This window comes from Marmota flaviventris, chromosome 6, assembly GCF_047511675.1.
Source record: "Marmota flaviventris isolate mMarFla1 chromosome 6, mMarFla1.hap1, whole genome shotgun sequence".
NCBI lineage: Eukaryota > Metazoa > Chordata > Mammalia > Rodentia > Sciuridae > Marmota > Marmota flaviventris.
In genome coordinates this window covers 51534931-51556314 of record NC_092503.1, presented here as the reverse complement: position 1 = coordinate 51556314, position 21384 = coordinate 51534931, and the positions used below count along the sequence as shown (strand labels likewise).

The 21384-nt window shown below is 35.8% G+C and overlaps 1 protein-coding gene across 2 annotated transcripts in view; it reads right to left on the bottom strand.

Moving 5' to 3' along the window:
* The window catches only part of Lama4 (laminin subunit alpha 4), a 134345-nt gene that overhangs the window by 34649 nt on the left and 78312 nt on the right, over nucleotides 1-21384 (bottom strand). For both annotated transcript variants that reach the window (XM_027928236.2, XM_071613104.1), the window contains exons 12-17: nucleotides 17164-17280; nucleotides 10233-10381; nucleotides 7466-7607; nucleotides 6762-6858; nucleotides 2327-2443; nucleotides 579-758 (exon numbers count right to left, since the gene is read on the bottom strand). In XM_027928236.2, the coding sequence (XP_027784037.1) occupies nucleotides 579-758; nucleotides 2327-2443; nucleotides 6762-6858; nucleotides 7466-7607; nucleotides 10233-10381; nucleotides 17164-17280 (802 nt within the window). The remainder of the gene's footprint in view (nucleotides 1-578; nucleotides 759-2326; nucleotides 2444-6761; nucleotides 6859-7465; nucleotides 7608-10232; nucleotides 10382-17163; nucleotides 17281-21384) is intronic.

Here is a 21384-nt window from a genome sequence, read left to right as displayed (position 1 = left end):
TGATTTTAATAATCATGTATAACTGAAGGTAAACATTAAAACTGGAGGTAAACATTAAAATATTTTATTTTATGCTATAAAATTGCACATTCAAATTGGCCAATACCTTGTTCTTAATGGAAAGTTATTATATTTGGTTATAGTCAGTATTTTTTGGAAGTAACATGCTTTACTCAGTTAAGGAAAAAAGCAATTCTGTTTAGTAAAAGCAATGCCACTTAGAAATTTTTCCTTAAAAAGAAATACTATTTTGTTAAGGTTATTTAACATTTGATTGACCTTTTTCCACTGAAGATTGGTCTTACATTGAAAACAATTGCTGCCATTATTTCATATAGAAAAAAATATAAGTCTATCTACTGCTTTTTATATATATGCATACACACACACAAACACACACATGCACACAGGCGCATAGATTATAGATAAAAATTTTCTCTTTTTTAAAACTAAATTCTACCATATTCCAAAGCAAAACCCAAATGAAATATAGTGTTTCTCATCAAAAGGTGTGGAGAATTTAATGAGCAATATTTTAACTGAATCTGATTTTCAAAATATCTAAGTGATACATATACCTGCATCTCTAGCAGAGTCCACCACAGTGTTATAAGCAGAAGAGTCAAAATTCTGAAGATTCTGTGACCAGCTGGTGAGATTGTTAGCCATCGGGGTGGTGGCCTGTTGGACCTCCATGGTCGTCTTGTTAGCTTCTTCGACAATCAGCTTGGACTGATCCAGGCGCTGCTGAGCATCACCTTCACACAAAGCACAAGGACACGCATTTTGCAGGCAGCAGGACATTTGTTGGAGAACATTAACATCCATTCAATCCATGGGATGAAACAGACTTCAAATTTGAGACGTTAACAAAAACTAAGATTTTTAAATATATGTTAATGATGGTATAAATGAAGTGTACAAGAATATTTTAAACAGTATTAATGAGTTCAAAAGATTACTTTCTCATTAAAACAAAGTAGTTCACTTAAAGAATTTCAAATTAAAAGGTAAATTAAAAAAACAAAACCTGACAGTGTTTCCTTACATTAGAGAGCTGGTGAGAAAGCCATAGAAAATGCAAATGAGATCTTAAATTATAGAATGTTTGTGTCTGAAAGTCATCATAAATATCTCTATGGAAAAGTATTCTTGTGGAACACTTTTGTCATTGAGATAACAATGCATTTAGTACAGAACTAAATTAATAAGAAAAGGTATTTTTGCATAAGAAAATCAAATTTCAAGAGTAACATCCCACTTTTGTTTAAAAATCATTACATATTTAAAATAAAATAAGTTTACAATAATAAATTTTGCCTAGGTGATGAGATTATAGGTGATTCTTCTTATCAATATTTTCTTGTATGTATTACTTCTACAATAAAAATAATTAAAATCACTTAGGTGATGTTGCAGCTTCAAATTTAAAGTGAGGAAACATTTAATTCAACCTCCCACACTCTGGATTCTGATGAATGTTGGTTTGAACCTCGGATCTTGTTGGAGCAAGTTCCCTAACCCTGACATGCCTCTGAGTTTCTAAATATCTAAAGGCAGTAATAATACTTATCCCCAGTGAAATAAGGAATGTGAAACTCTTAGCACAGAACCCTGCTTATGGTAAGTATCAATAAACAGCAGCTCTGATGATGTTGAAGATGAAGCTTCTTAATGGACCACCATTCTCCGGGCAGGCCAGAGTTTTGTCTTATAGTACTGCAATACTGCTTCTTTTAGTGAACCACCCACAACCAACAGTAAGGTCTTAACTTTTGCTATGCTGAGGAAGGCACATCTGCTTCCAATCACATCTTTCTAAAACACTACTGTAGTTCCAGATTAGGCAAGATGAGTGTGCTTGTTTCTCTATTTGACTTGTTGATCTTCCTGCTTATATGATAAGAATAACTTGACATATAACAGAGGGAAGCTGTTTACAGATGGGGCCAGAGAAATCCAGCAACCAAATTAGGGCATATTGTTAATGAGGATGAATGTTTGAAAGAAAGCAGGTTACCAAGCAGTATAAATAGCAGACACCATTAAAAATACATGTGCACACAGGCACACAAGCATGCCAGGAAAATATTCTCAAATTTAAAGCTCATCTCTGGATGTGGTGATTACAGCTTTTGCATTTATTTATTCTTTTTATTTTCCAGGTCAATTTTTTTGGGGAGGGGGTGTAATGAACATTGTTTCTTTTGTCATAAGAAAAAAATTAAAAGATTGACAAATAAGGAATCACCTAATCCTTTCTCAAAGGTTTCTCTTTTTACCAGTGAACAAACAGAAGAGACTTTTTAAATTCTGTGATCCTTACCTCTCTCTGCTGCTTGCAGTCGCTTAACAGCATCATTTAATCTGTGTTTAAGGGCACTCTTCCTGGCCATGGCCCCGCCCACACGCCTGCTGGTGTCAACTACCGCCTCCTCATTGCCTGGGGAGAAGCAGCAGAAAAAAGTAACCAGTGGGTTCAAGATGACTGGAAAAAGGTTTTATTTCAAGAAGGAAAATCCTGATTTATACCATGGAGTCATCTGCAATATTATGAATATGCTGGACATAGATCATTACTTTTGGAAAGTGGTATTTAGGATAAGAGGCATAGGATTATATGAAATTTGTAACCCTGGTTGGTAGTGACTAAGATGCCATCATGGCTATTATCTTTGGGAAGTATAGCAGTGCTATGCCTGATAACACCTAGCAGCACTCTGATAAAGAGCTGAAAAAAAGGAAATCAATTTATCTATATGATAATGACTGGTTTGGTTATACATAAGAACATTTTAAAAGTACTTTCAGTAAAATTTTAATTGATTTATAGCATACATCTATAAAAGGGCACACATTATAAATTCACAGGCTGATGAGTCTTCAGGAAGTGAACACAAAATACAGTTAGCTCCCATGCCTTGAAAAAAGGGCATTTATCTGCACCCAGGAAGCTCCCTGTGACCCTGTGATGACTGGAAGATGACCACTATTTTGAATTCTATCTCCATTTACTCTTGTCTGGCTTTTAACTCTATTCCAAAGGCATGACAAATCTTTTATATTTTTGATTTATGTAGAGTTAGAATAAGTCTTGATATCTCATAGATTAAGTTTTCTATCTTTGTTTTCATTCTTCAAGATTATTTTGGCTATTCTTGACAATTGTTCCCTATTTCCATAGAAATTCCAAAATCATACTGTTTACACCCCCCCCACACACAGTATTTTAATTGGTATTGTATTGCATCTATAGACAAATTTGGCAGAATTGTCAATTTTACAAAGTTGGATCCTCTTTTCAGTGAGTATGGTATTTACTTTTTCTTCTTTAGATGTAAACTTACTTAGATATTCTTTTATTTAGATCTTCTTTAGTCTCTTTCCGTAGTGTATTATAGCTTTATGTGTAGAGATCTTAGCTAACATCTTTTATGAGATTCTTCCTTAAGTATTTGATGCTACTGCAAATGGTGTTATATTAAAAAGTCAATTTCCATTTATTTATATAAAATTATCCTGACTTTTTTACATTCTGAATTGGCAATGGGTGTATCCTTGTTTTGTTTTCAATCTTAATGGAAATGCCCTTAATATTTTATTATTAATACATTTATTTATTATTTTATTATTCCTTATTAGATTATGGAAGTTTACTTCTGTTCTTGGTTTACTCAGAGTTTTTTAAGATCATGAATGAGTATTGTGTTTTATTACATGATTTTCTTGCATGCAGTGAGATGATCACATAAATTTTTCCCCATATTTTATAAATATGGTGAAATAAAATTGATGGTTTAAATGTTAAAGTATCTGAAATCCTGGAATAAGTTCAAATTGGTCATATAACAATTTCTATATATACTAGATTTGATTTGAAAATATCTTGATTAGAATTTTTATATCTGTAAGAGAATTTGGCTTGTATTTTTCCTTTTTTATATGTCCTTGTCAGGTTTTGGTATCTATATATTGTTGATTTTATAGAATGAGTTAGAAAGAATTTGCTTTTTCTCTATTTTCTGGAAGGGTTTGTGTAAGAGTGGTGTTAATCCTTTAAGTGTTTGAAAGAATCCACTGAGGAGTCTGGAGATTTCTTTTTAAGAAGAATTTAATTACTAATCAAACACATTGTAAATCTCTGTGTACATACAGTTCTATTGGATCTTCTATCCTCAGTCTATCAGTTTTGACAGTCTCTTTCTTACAGAGTTATTCTTGAAAGTGTGCTTGGCACAGTCCCTAAGCTGGGGTTACCTTTGAGCAAATACAACCAGGTCATGATGTAGGATTTCTTTATTTGAAATGAAGGATCAGTTTTCCTCATAATTCTTTGCTTATGTTTGTGCTTTATTTACTTTCAAAACCTCAAGAATTTATGCTTCTTACAAATTACAAAATTCTCGCCTTACTTCTCATTATAAACTGTCTTTTTCTCCAATGGGCTTGTAAATACACACTCTCTCATGGCGTACTTCCCTTTTTCTACTTTGCAATCTTGGTGTGTTTTGGTTTCTGTTGTTTTTTTTTCCCTCCATATATGTGTATAATGGTGGTATACATATATATATACATATATATATATATATCACCATATGTATATATCACCATATACATATATGGTGGCGCTTAATTATACTGTTACCAAGTATAGTGTACTAAGGACAAGCACTTCTTTTTATTTCCTCTGGGATTTGAAGGATTTACCAGAATTCCATGAGTGACTTAAACATACTTTGTAGTGACAATGCACCTCCTTTCCTTTTTTAAATTTCAATTTTCAAATATTGTGATATAAAACATTTTTCTACTCTTCCTTTTGGACCTGTGACCACATAAAACACTGCCTGGAACATTGAGAAAAAAATATATTTAACTCTATATTTGGAACTTTTGATAAAAGTAGGATAAAAAATCTATTTGGAGCTGGATGTTTATAAAAAGAAATGTTTCATAAAAAGTGTGTCCTGTTTGGAACTTACTGTTGATGATTGTTTCAAATAGCAGCATTCGGAGTTTATTACACATAAACTATTTGATATAGGTAAATAAAAAAATAGGAAAACTGGGAACTAAAGATTACTCATCATAGAAAATCACTTGGAAACGAATAGTAATCTGAAATTATAGAGTACCTCAGTAGATAATAATTATTTAATTAAAAAAACTAAATTTATGTCACTAACATTCCTATTATTAAAGGAGACAGTGGTATAAAGCACTGAGCCACATAGTCCTAACTCTGATTTGCCACCCCTTTTACAAAGATACTGAAGGGATTTAACCAAAAAAGATCAAGTTGAGTGACCATATCTGCAGAATATTTAAAAGATCCAGATGCAGAGAGATTTACTGGACATAAAATATGAACCTTTGAAGACATGCCATTCCCAGAGCAGAAAAGTTGTTTTTATGAGCTTCAATAATTCAATAGTGATAGGATGGAGAAAATACATTACAAATCACCAAGGAGAATAAAACATTGACATTACTGTGTCATGAAGACCCACATAGTCTGGTCTTTAAAACACAAGAAACAAAAATAACTTGTAGATGTGACAACAGTTATTTTAAAGTATTTTGCTGCAAATAGTCTAACTCATTACTGCTAATTATTTTCCAGAAAGGATGTTCAGGATTAGAATATAATAAATTAATTACACTTTTGTTAAGATTTGTTAGAAAAATTTAATAGCATTCTTATTGCATTTTTTTACCTAGAAAATGTAAAAAAAACAATAACCCATGTTTGTAGTAACTAAATAGTTAAGTATTCCACATATGAAAATTAAAGTCCTTTTATTTTCTTTATATAATAGCTCTTTGCAAAGGGAAAAAAAAGGGGAATGTATGGTTAGATTTGAGATTAATTACTTCGATAAAATTGCATGACATTTTCAGTTTGAAACTTGGCCTTTGATTGTAGGTGGTAGTTAAAAGTTAGCTAGATAATGAATTTCCAACCTCGTTAGTCAATGAACAAATATCCTTAGGAATGAATTCACTACCCAGAGATGAGTAATGTTTAGTGAAATTCTTAGCCATTCATTCAGTTGTTTTTAAGAGTAACTCCTGGGATTTAAAGTAGATGGAAATGACTTCACTTTTACTTTTCTTTCCCTATCCTACTCTTCACTGTGTTTGCTGTAGTTAGCAGATGCAAACACTGGCCTTTGCAAATGCTTGTTTCCATATGGTCATTGGGCTTGTCCTAAGTACAGTCAACTGTAAAACACAAACTACAAGAGAGTGCAAATAACCAGATGGCTTCATGGTTCCCTGTCATCCTAATCAGTGCTTATAGCGACGATCCATCCTTTCCTGGTAAAAATTTAAAAAGGCCTTCTGAATTGTTTAAGAAAGATTGTGTGCAACAGAGTTTGAATATTAAGTATATTTTATGGCATTATCTCCTTAAAAATTGGTATTTATGATATTTCTATTAATGGCCTATATGATTAGCAATAATACTCACCATATATCGAATAACTATATGTCTCCATATAGTTGTACAACATGGAAGCTATTTTTTGATCAAAATTTGTTTTAAAATAGCAAATCTTTGCTTTTTTTTGTAACTTGATTCTGGGTAGGAACTATTGATGTATTTTTCAGTTGTTACTTATTTCTTTTTTTTATTAGCATCAGCTATAATTTTATTAACTCTTTAAGACTAGATTTTATAAATATCTGTCTATATGTATGAAAGGAGGGAAGCAGCTATCAAGCAGAAGGAATATAGGAAAAATGAATATATTTACTTGAATCTGCTCTTGCTTGCAGTTGTCTCGCATGATTGAGAAGGTTGTCACTTTCATCTTTATGGTAAATGATTTGAGTATCAATTCCACTCACAGCCTGCAAAGGAATTGGGTGGAGAGAATAAGAATGACAGCAGAAGAAATCAGTTTTTCATGGCTTTCGGATTTTAAATGTCAATTTATCTGCTAAACACCAAGCAAAAGTCACACAGCTTCATTTTCATAACTCAAGGAAAAGGTCAAATGTGAACATGAGAAAACAATGTCTTTAGCTTTTCCAAGATAATTTTTTGGGGGGGGGAAATGCAGCAAACCTAGAACATTGTCTTGGTCAAAGCTCTAACAAACAGTTTGTCACATAGAAGTCACTCAAAAAATAATTTCAAGTTGAAAAAAGCAGAATGCAAGCATAAAGCATGTTCTCTATCAGCAGAAACTAGTCTTAAGTATGTTTTCTTTGGGGACTTGGGCTAAAAAAAAAAAAACTGTCAAAGGGATTAGCATTTGCTGACTGTAGCACAGCACATCTTGAAAAACTTACAAACTGAAAACTTCATGGCATAAAATGGTCTTTTCTTAGCTTGCCTTCCCTTTCTGCCATTTTTACTTTGTATTGGAAGCTGAAGAGACCTCATTAGAAGGCAAGAAAGTCAAAGTGTGGGGAGACAACATATAAATGAACCTTAAAATAAGGGAATACACACATCGTAAATTCGGTCAGTAACATTCAAAGCGATTTCTGCTGTTTCATTGGCTTCATTAACGTAATTGGCAATATTTTCGTAGACGTTCGATGCATCCAAAGCCTTCTGCACCAGCCCATTCATGTCTGCACTGTGTAAATTCCTGTTAATAAACAAATGTATTATTATTTCTCTTTCTGATCTCCTTGGGAAATGGGGCCCCTGCCTTCTCCTTACCCATGTCAGCACTGTTACCCCCTCTTCTAAAGAGAAACTGAGGCCCTCAGAGAGGGGCCTTGCTTGCCAGGGGATACAATGGTTTAAGATGGTCTCACTCCTGAGCCCCTGTTGCATCCCTGAAGTGTGGGGCCCTAGCTCTGCACCCTCTGTCTCTGTCCTCACACATCATGCTCTCTGCCTTTGCCTTTCCAGCCTGTTTTAAGGTTCATTGAACATTCACTGAGTACCCATCACGCACCAGGTACTCTCACATACAGGGGCTAATAACCGTATGTTTGTTAAGGATTAATGTGAGGCATAATAGAGATGAAGTGTGTAAATGATTGACATCCTGCACCTGGCATCCAGTGAACTTCAGGCTTTATTATTATAAAACCTAAACTATTTCCTAAATTGAAATTGTAAACTGTGTGTATCCACATGATTTTTTTTGAAAAATACTTCTTCCTCTATGATATAAACTCTACTCTGACTTCCACAGCTTATTCTAATCACTTGTCTTAATTTCACTCAGACTTATATCCTCCGATTCCTTATTTTTTCTCAGTCCCAAACACTGATGACAGTATCACTTTATTTATCAGTACCCTCTGGAAGGTTCTCTGTGACCCATTCAGTATATGACATTGCAGATGCCATGCAGGGTGCTCTCTTCAAACCACCCAAACTACTGAGCTCAGTCAATTACTGCTCTGCCTTCTCCATCCCAGTGCAGTCCCTGTATGCCCTCTTAGGCTCTGAGCGACTTCTGTATTTCCTCAGCTACTTCTCTCCCTTTTGCTCAATTCCATCATCCTTCCATCTCCCTGTAGTGGGGAGCTATCTCCCTGTGTCTGGGCTTACCCATTAGACACAGTAGGAGCTCGAAAGAATGTTTTCTCTTTAATACTTTTTTAAATCAGAAGAAAGAGTGAGGATAATTATGCTAGTCTGGATACTAATGTAGTCATGGAGTTTTAATTTATTTTGTTTTATGAGAGAGGAACCTATCAAGGCCATGCTCAGTAGAGATGGTCCAAATACCAATGCTACTTGATTTCAGAAATGGCTCAGAGAGGAAAACCCAAGGAAAGTAGACAAGAAAAAAATTTAAAAGAAAAGGAATAAAAGGAACAAAAGGCTATAAATATCTATTAATATTTTAAGATTTTGTTGGCTAGAGTGGTAGAAATACCAAAGAGCTTGAAACAAAGCTTTTATTACTTTGTTTTTATCACCATGCACAAAACAGGTACTCTATCAATGTTAAGAAAAAAGTGCTTTTGAAATGGAAGCTTCTCAATGAATAATATTTGTCTTTGTTCGAGCACAACATGCAAATCATGCATACCAGATGTTGAGGGATATTCACATTTTGAAGGGGAGATGGCTATAAATTTGAATATTTCCATGAATATGTTCAGTCAGAGATATTTGAAACACAAAAGGGACTTCAGGGTGATTGATACTTTCGATCACATTTCATGTGAAGCAAGCAGTAAAACTTCCCCAGCGTTGCTCATGAACAATCTGCAGAGTGGCATTTGGATTAGGTATGTTTTGGGATCACAAGTAGGGGTGGTGAATGATGAAGAAAGCCATAGGATGGATTTCAAAAACAATATCCTACCAATACAGTATACTGTCAAAACCAGCATTTTACCTTAAGTTCTTTTTTTTTTTTTTTGCCTTCTTCCAAAGCACATTTCCTGAATATAATACCATCCCCCACACCAAGAGTTTACATTCTCTTTCTCTTTTATCCATTGCCCCCTTCCCAGGAGATTTGGAAGGGTGTTTGAAAATTTTGGTAAATAGGAATAAAAAGGTGATGTATGTTTTGAACAGTAGTTAATATTGGCTCTTATTTCACTCAGGACCTTTACTGGTCCTTGTTTCTAACCACCTGATCTATAGTTGTTCTCTATAATGATCTCATTATTTACCTATTATTTCAGGGTCATGAATTCAATTCCAATCTTTCAGCACATTTCAATTAACATTAATTGAGTGCCCAAGGGGTGTGTGACTCTTTTCTAGATGCTGAGAGGAAAATTGTCAATTGATTTTCTCTTAATAGGTGTTGAAATCAAATAGTTCCTGCTGGGTACTGCAGAAAGACTAGAGTATTTACAAGAAGTCAGTTGTATTTCCAGCTTTCAATGAGCTTTACTTGAGATACTTGGGTGTAGAAAGCAAATGCTATCTATGAAGTAGGTGATGACAGTAGAATTAGACATCATAAAGGGATCTGTTTTATTGTCCCTGACCAAAATGCCTTAGGTTGCTCTGTTAATAATTGTGGGACAGGTCCAAGTGCACCTCATCCAAGAACATAGTTCTGTGATCTGACAGATTTTCTAAAATTCAAAAAACTGTCTCCCTAAAACAGTTTTGACAAATGATAACCGGCTCTCAGAGGGAACAATTAACAAATACATCAACAAATAAGCAAAGCCAGACCTAACCAATTAGCTAACATTGTATCCTAGTAACTCTAGCATGTGGAATTGAATAAAAATTTTCTTCAACCCATGTAGATAAGTGTGTTTCTAAAAGTAGATATTACCTGCTCAACTCATCAGCTTCCTGTTGAAGGTTCTGTGCATGATCAATAGCTTCTTGGACTAAATCATGACTGAGGTTACTTAGGTTAGATAGCTTTCCTTGTAGTTCGTTTCTGGCTCCATCTATTTCTGCATAAATTCCTGATGCATTCTAAAGAAAAAAATGAAAAATTAAGTGAATTGAATTTAGAAAAACTTAAACATTTTCTCCTCAAGGAACACCAAAAAATAATCTCTATTCTTCCTTATTATGAAGTTCAGTAAATTTCAATCTAAAATATTAGAAGTTGGGATTTATCTATTTATTTTCCACTCCCTCTCCTCTCCTGATTGCTTTCTTATCATTCAGATATTGCCTGACATTTACTATCTAAAAATAAAATAAAACTAAACAAAACCTTCTGTTATCTGCATATCTCTTCATTACTATTCCACATTTCTATTCCCTCTATAGTCAAATCTTTCTCTCCAAAGAAAAAGTTGTTTATGCATTTTGTGTCTCTTTTTTCCTACTTTCTATTCAGTCTTTGACCTATTTCAGTCTGGTTTCTACCACATTACCCCATCAAAACAAAAGTTCACTTTATGACAGCCAAGTCACTAAATCCAATGGACAACATTTAGTCTCCTCTCACTTGACTTCTCAGCTTCATTTCCTATAGTTGACTACTCCTTTCTTGAAACTCACGTTGTGAGACAGTTTCCTTGATTTTCTGTATAACTCTAGATGTATAATCTCAGCTAAGGATCACACAGTTGTGTGAATGAATGTTCCTGAAAAATCTATGACTTCCAGCCATGTCTGGTCTCTTAATGATAAAAAGAGATTTCCCCCCACCTGTTTACCCACATAGCAATTCCAAACATTATCAGTATTGTAAATCAATAATACTTTCTTCCCTTACCCCTATCTGATTCTAAACAGGTAGCTCTCTTTACTTTTTTTTATTTAGAAGACAGAAAATGTTAGTGGGGAATTCTTCTTCCACACTTGTGATGTTTCCTCCTTATGAAGGGGAGCTCAATTAGTGAAACTCCAGACCTCTCTCCTTTTCCTCACTTTGCACCTGAGAGTGGGAGTGATTTTCTTGATTGGTAAATTTGAGAAGAATAACTGTACAGACTGGGCTCAACTCCATCCTCTTTATGGGAGCAAATTGCCTGCAAAAAATCTGAGTGTTCTACCATCTGAATGTTCTTTGGGCAGAAACCCAACCTGAGCTCAGCTGTGGCCTGTCAGAGTGAGTAGAGCTGCCTGCTTCTGGCACTGAGTATCAGTGGCCCCACTTGGCTGAGACCTAAAGCCATTAAGGTGACATTCTTAATATCTGTATTTTCTACTTTAATTTTTGATTTATTTAGAACTTGCTAGAAAGGGGCATTTTCTACTGGTATCCTCCTCAGAGACTCTGACACCAAAAAACAGAAATTTCTTCAATTTTCTGCCACCATCCTTTAGCCCTTCTCTCCCAAATCTATACATAGATTCATAGCTATACCCACACATACCTACACCAAAACTCTTCTCTTATTTTATAGGAAAAAATATTCCTTTTCTGAATAAGGTATGTTCCTTCATTTTCCCAGTGACTGTTTTCTGTTCTTCTTGATCCCTAGCTGCTGGCTTTTCTCAGGTATAAACATGCTGAAGTTTCTCTCATTGAACTACAAACAAACAAAAATCTATTCCTTGACTCTAGATTCTCTTCTGGCTTCTTCTCTTGCTTTGATGAACTACACACCACAAAAATAATCATTGCTAAGGTCCCCAGTGACTGAGCCCAAGGCCAGATCCATTCTGATATTTTCCCATCTTTATTGGATTTTTCTGATTTGTGACACTGTTGGTCACTGTCTTTGCCTTAAAATTCTCTTTGTAGCTTCTGTCACTCTGCTATTCCCTAACTCTTCTTTCTTGACCAGGAAAGAGACCTTTAAAGTTGGTGTTCCTCAGGGTTTGTCTCTCAGTTCTTTCCTTTCCTCTGGGTAATCTGACTTTTCCCTCTAAGCCCAGTCTTTTAATCTTCTCTGCCATCTTGCAGGAAAGGTAATCTTTCTTTCTTTCTTTTTCTTATTTTTTTTTAAAAAAATTTTTAGTTGTAGATGGACACAATACCTTTATTTTATTTATTTATTTTTATGTGGTGCTGAGGATCAAACCCAGTGCCTCACACATAGTAGGAAATGCTCTACCACTGAGCCACAACCCCAGCCCGAAAGGTGATCTTTCTACTATGTAAATCTGATGATGCTATCCTCCTTAGAATCAGCCAATCATTTTGCAGGTATAAGTCTAATTCCTGAGCATGGCTTCATCAAGTGACCCCTTCTCCCTCGCTCATGTTATTATTTTCCACTATTCCCACCCTACTATTTCCCACAGTCCAGCCTTGTCTGATCGTTGTTTTAATGATGCATTATTTTTTTCTAGTTGCTGTGTCTTTGCATGTATTTCCCTGTCTTGTAATACCTTTTCCTTCTTTTCTGCTCTACTTATCCTAAATTTAGTTCAAATTTTACTTCCTACATGTAGCCATCCCTAACTTCTCCAGGATGAGTTAATGTTACCACATATTTCTGTTACTCATGTGTCCCAGTACTGTAACCACTTTACATGGTTATTTCACCAGATTACACAATCCTAAGAGACATGAACCAATTTCAACATATTATTGTATTTCTAGAATGTAGCACAATTACTAACATATAGGATTTATATTTTAGAGACTACATTAAGCTTCTAGCCATTTGGTTGATCATTTGGAGAACAATACTTTGAAAAAATAGTTCAAAATTGTATAAACAGAAAAAATACCCTGGTCATTTCATTTTTACTCATTTATTCATTTAATGAGTATCCACTGTGTTCCAGGTACTCTTTTAGGAGATAACATATATATGAACATAGTCTGCCTTTAAGGAACCTGTGGAAGATGTAAATAATAAACAAGTGATCAAATAAATGGACGAACTAATTTCAGAAAGTGAAAGTGAATGACGGTAAAGGGATCATTTGTCTTAAATGGTAACAAGGATACTAGTCATGTGAAGATTTGGGGACAGCAGGTACAAAAGTTCTGAGGCAGGAACAAGCATGGTGTTCTTGAAAAATGAGGAGTCTGGTGGGCTGGAGTGTACTGAGCAAAGAAAGGAAGACTTGATATCAGAGAGGTTGGTGAGAGCCAGGCAGCTTACTTATGGCCTCATAAGCCATAGTAAAATGAGTATGTTTCTTACTTTAAGTACCAACAGAGGCTTTAATAGGAGAAATAATGTAATCTTATTGTTTTTAAAAGATTTTTCTGCTACCCCATCGAGAATGAGTATTGATGGATAAGAGTTCAGGCAAACGGATCAGTGAGGAGACTTTCGTGGCAGTTCACATTGGAGATGAGGAGACGTGGATGAAGGAGTAGCAGTAAAGATGAAGAAGTGGCCAGAGAGCAGGGTTCATTTTGGAGAGAGAAACAACAGGTCTTGCTGCAGTAGGAGTAAGGAGAAATGAGAAGTCAAGGAGTTTGGATTTGAGCAATTGGGTTGTGTCATTTACTGGGGGAGGAGCAATTTTTATTCAGAATATGTTAAATTAGATATGCTTACTATGCAATAGATGGAATTGTGGTTCGTGATACGCCACATTGAATTTTGACTTGGAAATGTCAAATAAGCATTTAGACACAGGAGTTTGGAGTTCAGTGAAGGTGTTAGTCATACAGGTGTAAACTATGGAATCGTTATAGTGTACAATTATACTTTAAAGTCATGGGATTCAATGAAGTCAAACAGGGAGAGAATATAGGTAGAAAAGGGGGCTTAAGACTGATTACTGAGCCATTCATTGTCCAGACCAGGGATCAACATGGCCTAGTACAAAGGACAGCTCACAGTCTGTTTTTACAGTCTCAAGCTAAGAATATATTTTACATTTTTGAAGGGTTTAAAAAAAACAAAGCAAAATAAAACAAACAAACACAAAACTCCAAAAGGATAAGGGTCACCAGCTGTATTTGACCAGCACAGCCTAAAATATTTGCCATGCAAAGGGTGTACAGAATGTTCTCAGGGATTGGGGTACTATCTGGAGTGGGTTGAGTGGAGAGTGGGGATCTGAGAGGTGGAAACAGCAAATTGAATGACTCTTGAGAGATTGAGCTATGAAGCTGAGTAGAATAATGAGGCAGAGGTTAGAGGGGATGTAAATGTTTTAAAAAATATATTTTTTTCAAAAGCTGCTCATTGTTTTTTAAAGGACAGGAGATTCTAGAACAAGGTTGTGTGAGTAATGATTCAGTAGAGTAAGATTTGGATGATATAGAAGGCATGATTTCAGGAGTGAAGCTCTTCAATCCTGTCTTCAACATAAGGAGGAATGGGATTCCCAGCACAGGTAGAGGGATTACATGGGAAAAAGGGATACTCATTTGGAAGTGGGAGGTAGACGTGTGGATACAGACAGAGGGACTGGCAAAGTTAGGGAGGAGAGATGAGGGTAGTTCTCTTCTGTTTGTTTCTAATTTTTGCAGTGAAGCATGAAGCAAAGTAACCATCCAGAACTGATAGAAGGGGAGGGGGTCTTCTACTAGCCACATTCATCTGGTGCAGCCATGAGGCTGGGGATACTTGGTATTATTGGAGATATAGGGTTAGCATTCTCAGGTGAATTCAGCACCATGGGGGCAGGTGGATATGTAAGTTAAAGGTATTTTTAAAGAATTACTATATTGTAATTTTAGCTGCTCAAGGAGATGAAAGGGGTAAGGTATATGAGGTGAGGTGGTTTTATTGCCAAAGAATTATTGGCTTGAGTATTCCAGGGTAAGTGAGATAAGAGATGGTATTTAGGGAGATAGGGGCTTGAACCTGAGATTTGGGAGGAGGAATTGATAACAAGATCTAGGTGTGGTCACAGGAGGAATAGCAGATGTAGACTGGAGGAAAAGCTCATTGGAAAGAAGCTCAAGGAACTGGAGGTCAGAGTTGGTGGGCTCATACATAGGGATTTTGATGTCACCAAGGATAGTGAGGGGAGTTGGGACACAGTAGAAGAGAGGGAACTTGGTGCTTAAATAGTCAAAAGAATGAGACTAGATCAGATGATTTTAATCTGATATCCTTTCAATGACAATAATAATGAATTAGAGTAATTTCATGATAGTTTGTTTTGCAGCATTTTATTGGAAAATTTCTACTTTTAGAGAGTGTGGCTTTTATTGCTAGCTTTATCAATGTACAACTTTTTGAGTAAAGAGTGAATAGAATGAATCTAGATCAGCACTTTAATAGCCTCTCTGCAATGATATCTGTGCTATCAAATATACTAGCCACTACTTAGGACTTGAAATGTGGCTAAATCAACTGAAGAATCAAATTTCTAATTTTACTTAATCTTAAGTAATTTAAATTTAAAGTAGTCATCTCTAGCCAGTAGTAACAGTATAGCATAAGAAACTTGAAAACATTATCACCTGATCTTATTTTTATAATGCCTGCCAACTTGATAGATTTGAATATAATTTTGTTATTCTTTTGTGATTCTGAGTCCCTGTTGCAACCTGCTACAAAAACAACCCAGTGGAACTCCTGCGCCTAATAGAAGAAAAGTAGGCCCAAATCTTCATCATGTCAGATTAGGCCCCTACTTCCTTAATAAGACTCTTAAAGCATAAAAAATAAAATCAAGAATCAATAGTGACACGGATTCAAACAGAAAAGCTTCTTCTCAGCAAAAGAAACAATCAGTTAGGTGAATAGAGAGCCTACAGAATGGAAGCAAATTTTTACCACATACACATCAGATAGAGCACTAATCTCCAGGATATATAAAGAACTCAAAAAACTTAACACCAAAATAATCAATTAATGGACCAAGGAACTGAACAGACACTTCACAGAAGAAGACATACAATTACTTAATAAATATATGTAAAAATGTTCAACATCTCTAGCAATTGGAGAATGCAAATCAAAACTACTCTAGGAGCTGGGGTTGTGGCTCATCAGTAGAGCACTCACCTAGAATGTGCAAGGTGCTGGGTTCAATCCTCAGCACCACATAAAAATAAATAAATAAAATAAAGGTATTACAAAAAAAAAGCTACTCTAAGATTTCATCTCAGTCCAGTTAGAATGGCAGCTATTAAGAATACAAACAACAATAAGTGTTGGTGAGAATGTGGGGAAAAGGCACTCTCATACATTGTCGGTGGAACTGCAAATCAGTGCAACCAATATGGAAAGCAGTATGGAGATTCCTTGGAAAACTTGGAATGGAACTGCCATTTGACTCAGCTATCCCACTCCTCGGTTTATACCCAAAGGACTTAAAAACAGCACAAACTACAGTGATGCAGCTACATCAATGTTTATAGCAGCACAATTCACAATTGCTAAAATGTGGAATCAACTTAGATGCCCTTCAATAGATGAATGAATAAGAAATTGTGTTTTATATATATATATATACACACACAATGGAATATTAATCAACATTAAAAGAGAATAAAATCATGGCATTTGCAGTTAAATGGATGGAGTTGTAGAATATCATGCTAAGTGAAGTAAGCCAATCCCAAAAAACCAAAGGCCGATTGTTTTCTCTGATAGGTGAATGCTGATCCATAATGGCAGGGGTGGAGGGGATCATGGGAGGAATGGAGGAACTTTGGTTAGGGCAAAGAGGAGGGAAAGGGAAAGGAGCAGGCACGGGGGCAGGAAAGACTTTGGAATGAGATGGGCATCATTACCTTAAGTACATGTATGAAGATACGAATGGTGTGACTCTACTTTGTGTATAACCAGAGACATGAAAAATTGTGCCCCATTTTTTTGTACTATGAATTGAAATGCATTCTGCTGTCATGTACAGCAAATTAGAACAAATAAATAAATTAATTAATTAAAAAATAACTCTGAACAAGTTGCTCATGTTCTTACCTTTATTATATCGTCAAGTTCCACAAGAGTCAGACGAGGTGTCATCAGAGAATCTGCAGATGCGCCCAGAGAAGTGTTCACCACTTCCATCTGTTCTCTCACTCTCTCATATTGTCTCTGGAGTACGGAAAAAGAAGGAAGAGAGGTAGAGAATGTGTCTTTAGAGAAAGCATCCTGGAGAGTAGTTAATGTTAACTGGGTTTATGTACTAACCCCATAACGTAATTGCTGTGCACCTTTGGGGAATATGTTACTTATCTGATACTAATTTGTCTCATTTATAAGGGGGATAACAAAGTATGCACTTTGGGAGATTGAAGTTATTAGTTGTAATTATGATTGGTTATAATTATCACTTATAACATCATCATCTCCAAAGAGTTGACATTTGACTCTTTTCTCCATTATATAAAGTGGGATGATAGGTACAGGATGGAGCATAGGCTCTATATTTGCTTATATAACTGGAAAATGATTTTATTTAAAAAACATATAATGTGCCAACTTTGGGCCTGGTAGAAATAGTAGAAATAGGCCATTCGGACAGAAACAAAGTATATATAATATGATCCTAAAATCCTTTAAAAAAATTAAAATAACCCTATTAGCAAAGCTTAAAATTGTGATCTTCATGCCTCTCTGAGTTCTTTGTGTTTGAGGCTTACATTTTTTGAGAAGGGAAATTGCTAATACATTTTCTGATAAATGTCTAATTTCTACCTTCACGTTCGGGTTCTAGAGGCAGGCAGGTTGTGATTCTGAAGAAATATGGAGCTTTAAATGAATTCAGAGTCTGAAAGCAACACAAAATAATCTTTAAGATGGAAAAGTAAAAGATTCATTTTACAATTTGAGGAAAATGTGAGTTGAAGTTACTTTAGAAATAGTAATTTAAATTAGATTTGAAATATATGTGATGGTATACCCTAGGCTATCATAGAAGTAGTTATAGAGCTAGACATAGAAGGAAATACTTTAAAACTTTCTAAGTTTGTCTTAGTGTCCTTTCTTACTCCATACAGTCTTTCTCAATTTAATGAAAAGAAAGAATGGGGTCCAACTTCTCCAGATACATTGCTGCAGGGGTAAATGGAGGTACAGAAACAGAAAAGAATCGTACTTGAACTTCCTCTTAATGCAAGGACTTTAAAAACAATGTCCCCTCAATATCCATCACGCTTAATTCAGTGTGATTGTCTGGGGCCAGTTATTACCTCTATAAGGAGAGGTCATTATATGGTCCTCATTAAATCAATAGTGTAAAGTATGTGTGTGTAAAGGAAGGGAGGAGAAAAAAATTGACAATAATTAGCTCTCACAGGGCTATTTTCCTTTTATTGGTTCTGAGCTGTGACACCTTCTGTAAGGAGTGTCTGTAAGAGAACACTCCTAATACTGAAATCAAAGCTGAACTTCAAAGCAGTGTGCTACCAACACTGCATGGTAAGCTTATATGTAGTAGTTGGAAAATGATATGCTTTAAGCTAAAGACTTTTCCTACTTACTGTATGTAGCATTAGACAGAAATCAAATTAGCTTTTAATAAAGATTTTCTTCCCATAGAAAGATGGTCAACCCGAACAAAAGAAAGTTTTGAAGACTAATAATTATGAAAATAACACAACTAATGCTATCCAGCATACATCAGTATTCATTTCATATTTGCAAAAGGAAAGAAAAAAATTCCTGATCTAAATATTTAGAAATAGTCCTGGTAAAGTAGAGCTTTGGTTTATGAGAATTCCTGAGCAGTGCCTTTTAAAGAGTATTTTACCTACTTCAAAATCTGATCCTCATCTTATACTCATCTGATAAATAATTTTATCATTCTTTTGGGTTAGGAGTAGAATGACAAAATAAATAATGTAATTATTTGTTGTGTGGTTACTATTTGCACACATCAATGTTGAATCCATGTGGGTGTTTTTGGTTTTGTATAAAGTCTGACATTTTGATGTCATTCTTTTCTGACTCACGCCTCATGTTTAATGGTACAATGTGAAATTAAAACAAATCACTTCTGTAATCTGATTGCTCCGTGCCCTTTTCATTTATTTGTTCATCAACAGATGTAACAAATGCAAGACATCCTGCTAGGTGACAGGAAGATGTAATTTGTGCAAAGTAGGAGGATGCCCTTTGGATGCTTACAATCTAGTAAGGTTAGACTAGATGCACAACATAAACACACACACACACACACACACGACACAAACATAGAAGCTATATGTCAAGTGCAATGAAGCTTGGTGATCATTCTAGAGGTACATCATAAGGTTGTATCAATGAAGAGGATGGAGGGACTCCTACTGGTGGTCAAGTGCTTAACCTAGGAGGAGGACTACCTGAACTTTTCTACCAATATGACACAGATAAACAAGTGAACATCTTTTTGATGGTGTGTGTGTGTGTGTGTGTGTGTGTGTGTGTATGCGTGTATGTTGCCTAGTTTTCACTGATTTCTCAAAGGGAGTTTCACTGCAATAATGTGAGAACTGTTGGACTCTAGTAAGAAGGTGACGCACTCTGCAGAGGGAGCCTTTTAAAGACTAGGCTTAGATCATTTCCATTCAGTCTTGGCCCTCCTTCCTCTTTCTAGCCTTTGCAGTTGGCATTAGCCAAAGTTCCACCCTTTTTGCCTTCATCCCCCCACTCTATGACTTTACTCCAACCTACCACTTCAGTCCTTGAAAGCAATCTGTGGTCCATACCTGTACTCATAACTGAGCCCACAGCACAACTTTCACATTGGAATATTTCCAAATGGAATGATGTGAGCAAAGGACACAATATGAGCAAAAGAAACAAGAAGAAAACCCATACAATCTCCAGCAGCATTGTGGGGGAGTCAAGAAACACCCCTGGAACATAGGTGGGCTCAGATCTTGGCTGGCTGGATGATTTACCATCTTAGGTAGGAAGCAATTGAAGGGTTTTGATGGAGTTTTATCACATAGCTTCCATACAACTGTAGACACGCCTTGAAATGTGATCTAGCAGTAACCTGAAGATGACAGCAGGCAGGAGGCAACCCAAAAGGTCCACAAGTGAGGTGTAGTGGGCTGGAGTGATCACTGCTCATAGAATCATTGAGGGAAGCTGACCTACAGCCTGGGGACTTGAATGGGAGAACAGATGCCTCAATAGGAATGGAAAAATTAGAAATGAGGAAGTGGAAGAGAAAGTGTTGACAGAGCCAGGCCTCATGATGCACTTATGGGATCCCAGTGATTGGGGAGGCTGAAGCAGGAGGATCACAAGTTTGAGGCTGTCCTCAGCAACTAAGTGAGGCCCTGAGCAACTTAGCAAGATGCAAGATCCTGGTTCAAAATTAAAAAAAAAAAAATTAAAAGGGCTGGTGAAGTGACTCAGTGGTTATGTGTCCCTGGGTTTAATCCCTGATACAAAAAAAAAAAAAAATTGTCAATAGAGTTTTTAGTGGATAATAGCAGGGCATAGCCATGTAGGTGGCTATTCCTCAAACACCAATATGTAAGTTGTGCTATGGGCTCAGTTATGAGTACAGATATGGACCACAAATTGCTTTCAAAGACTGAAGTGGTGGGTTGGGGTAAAGTTAAAAGAGGAGAAGGGATGAGGGCAAATTGGATGGAGCATTGGCTAATGCCAACTGCAAAGAAGGAGGACCAAGACTGAGAGGGGCATAGAAATGCCTCCTTGCATTGCTGTTCTCTTCCTGAAATCCTGCTCAGGCTGTTCATTTGTACCAGTGGAAGAATTTGTTTAGCAAAGCTAAAATGAGGACTACCATCTGTTTGAATCACGAAAATGCCAAATTCCTGGTATCCACATGCGTAGTTTTTTTCCTTTAATTGTGCATAAGAAAAGTTTAATTAAAAGCTATTTTGGCATCTATTTACTTTTAGAACTGAAGCCTTTTCATATGGGTAACACTATCCACTCATTGCTTATTACAATTACAAAGTCCAGCGTGCCCAGATGCACGCACTGATATTTACCAACCACTAGCAAATCAGTTGTTCTATGCTATGTATGTATTTTGCGTCTCAGTTCATGTGCATTACTATTCCGTGTTAAAAAAGGACTTTTGACAACATAATCCAGTCCTAAAAATAAATACATAGAAGACTGAACAATTAACACATAATATACTTGCGTGTGTTCTCTAGCATGGTTCTATATAGAAGACAAAGCACTTTGCTGAGATTAATGACTTGCAATCTGAAGTGTGAACAACAT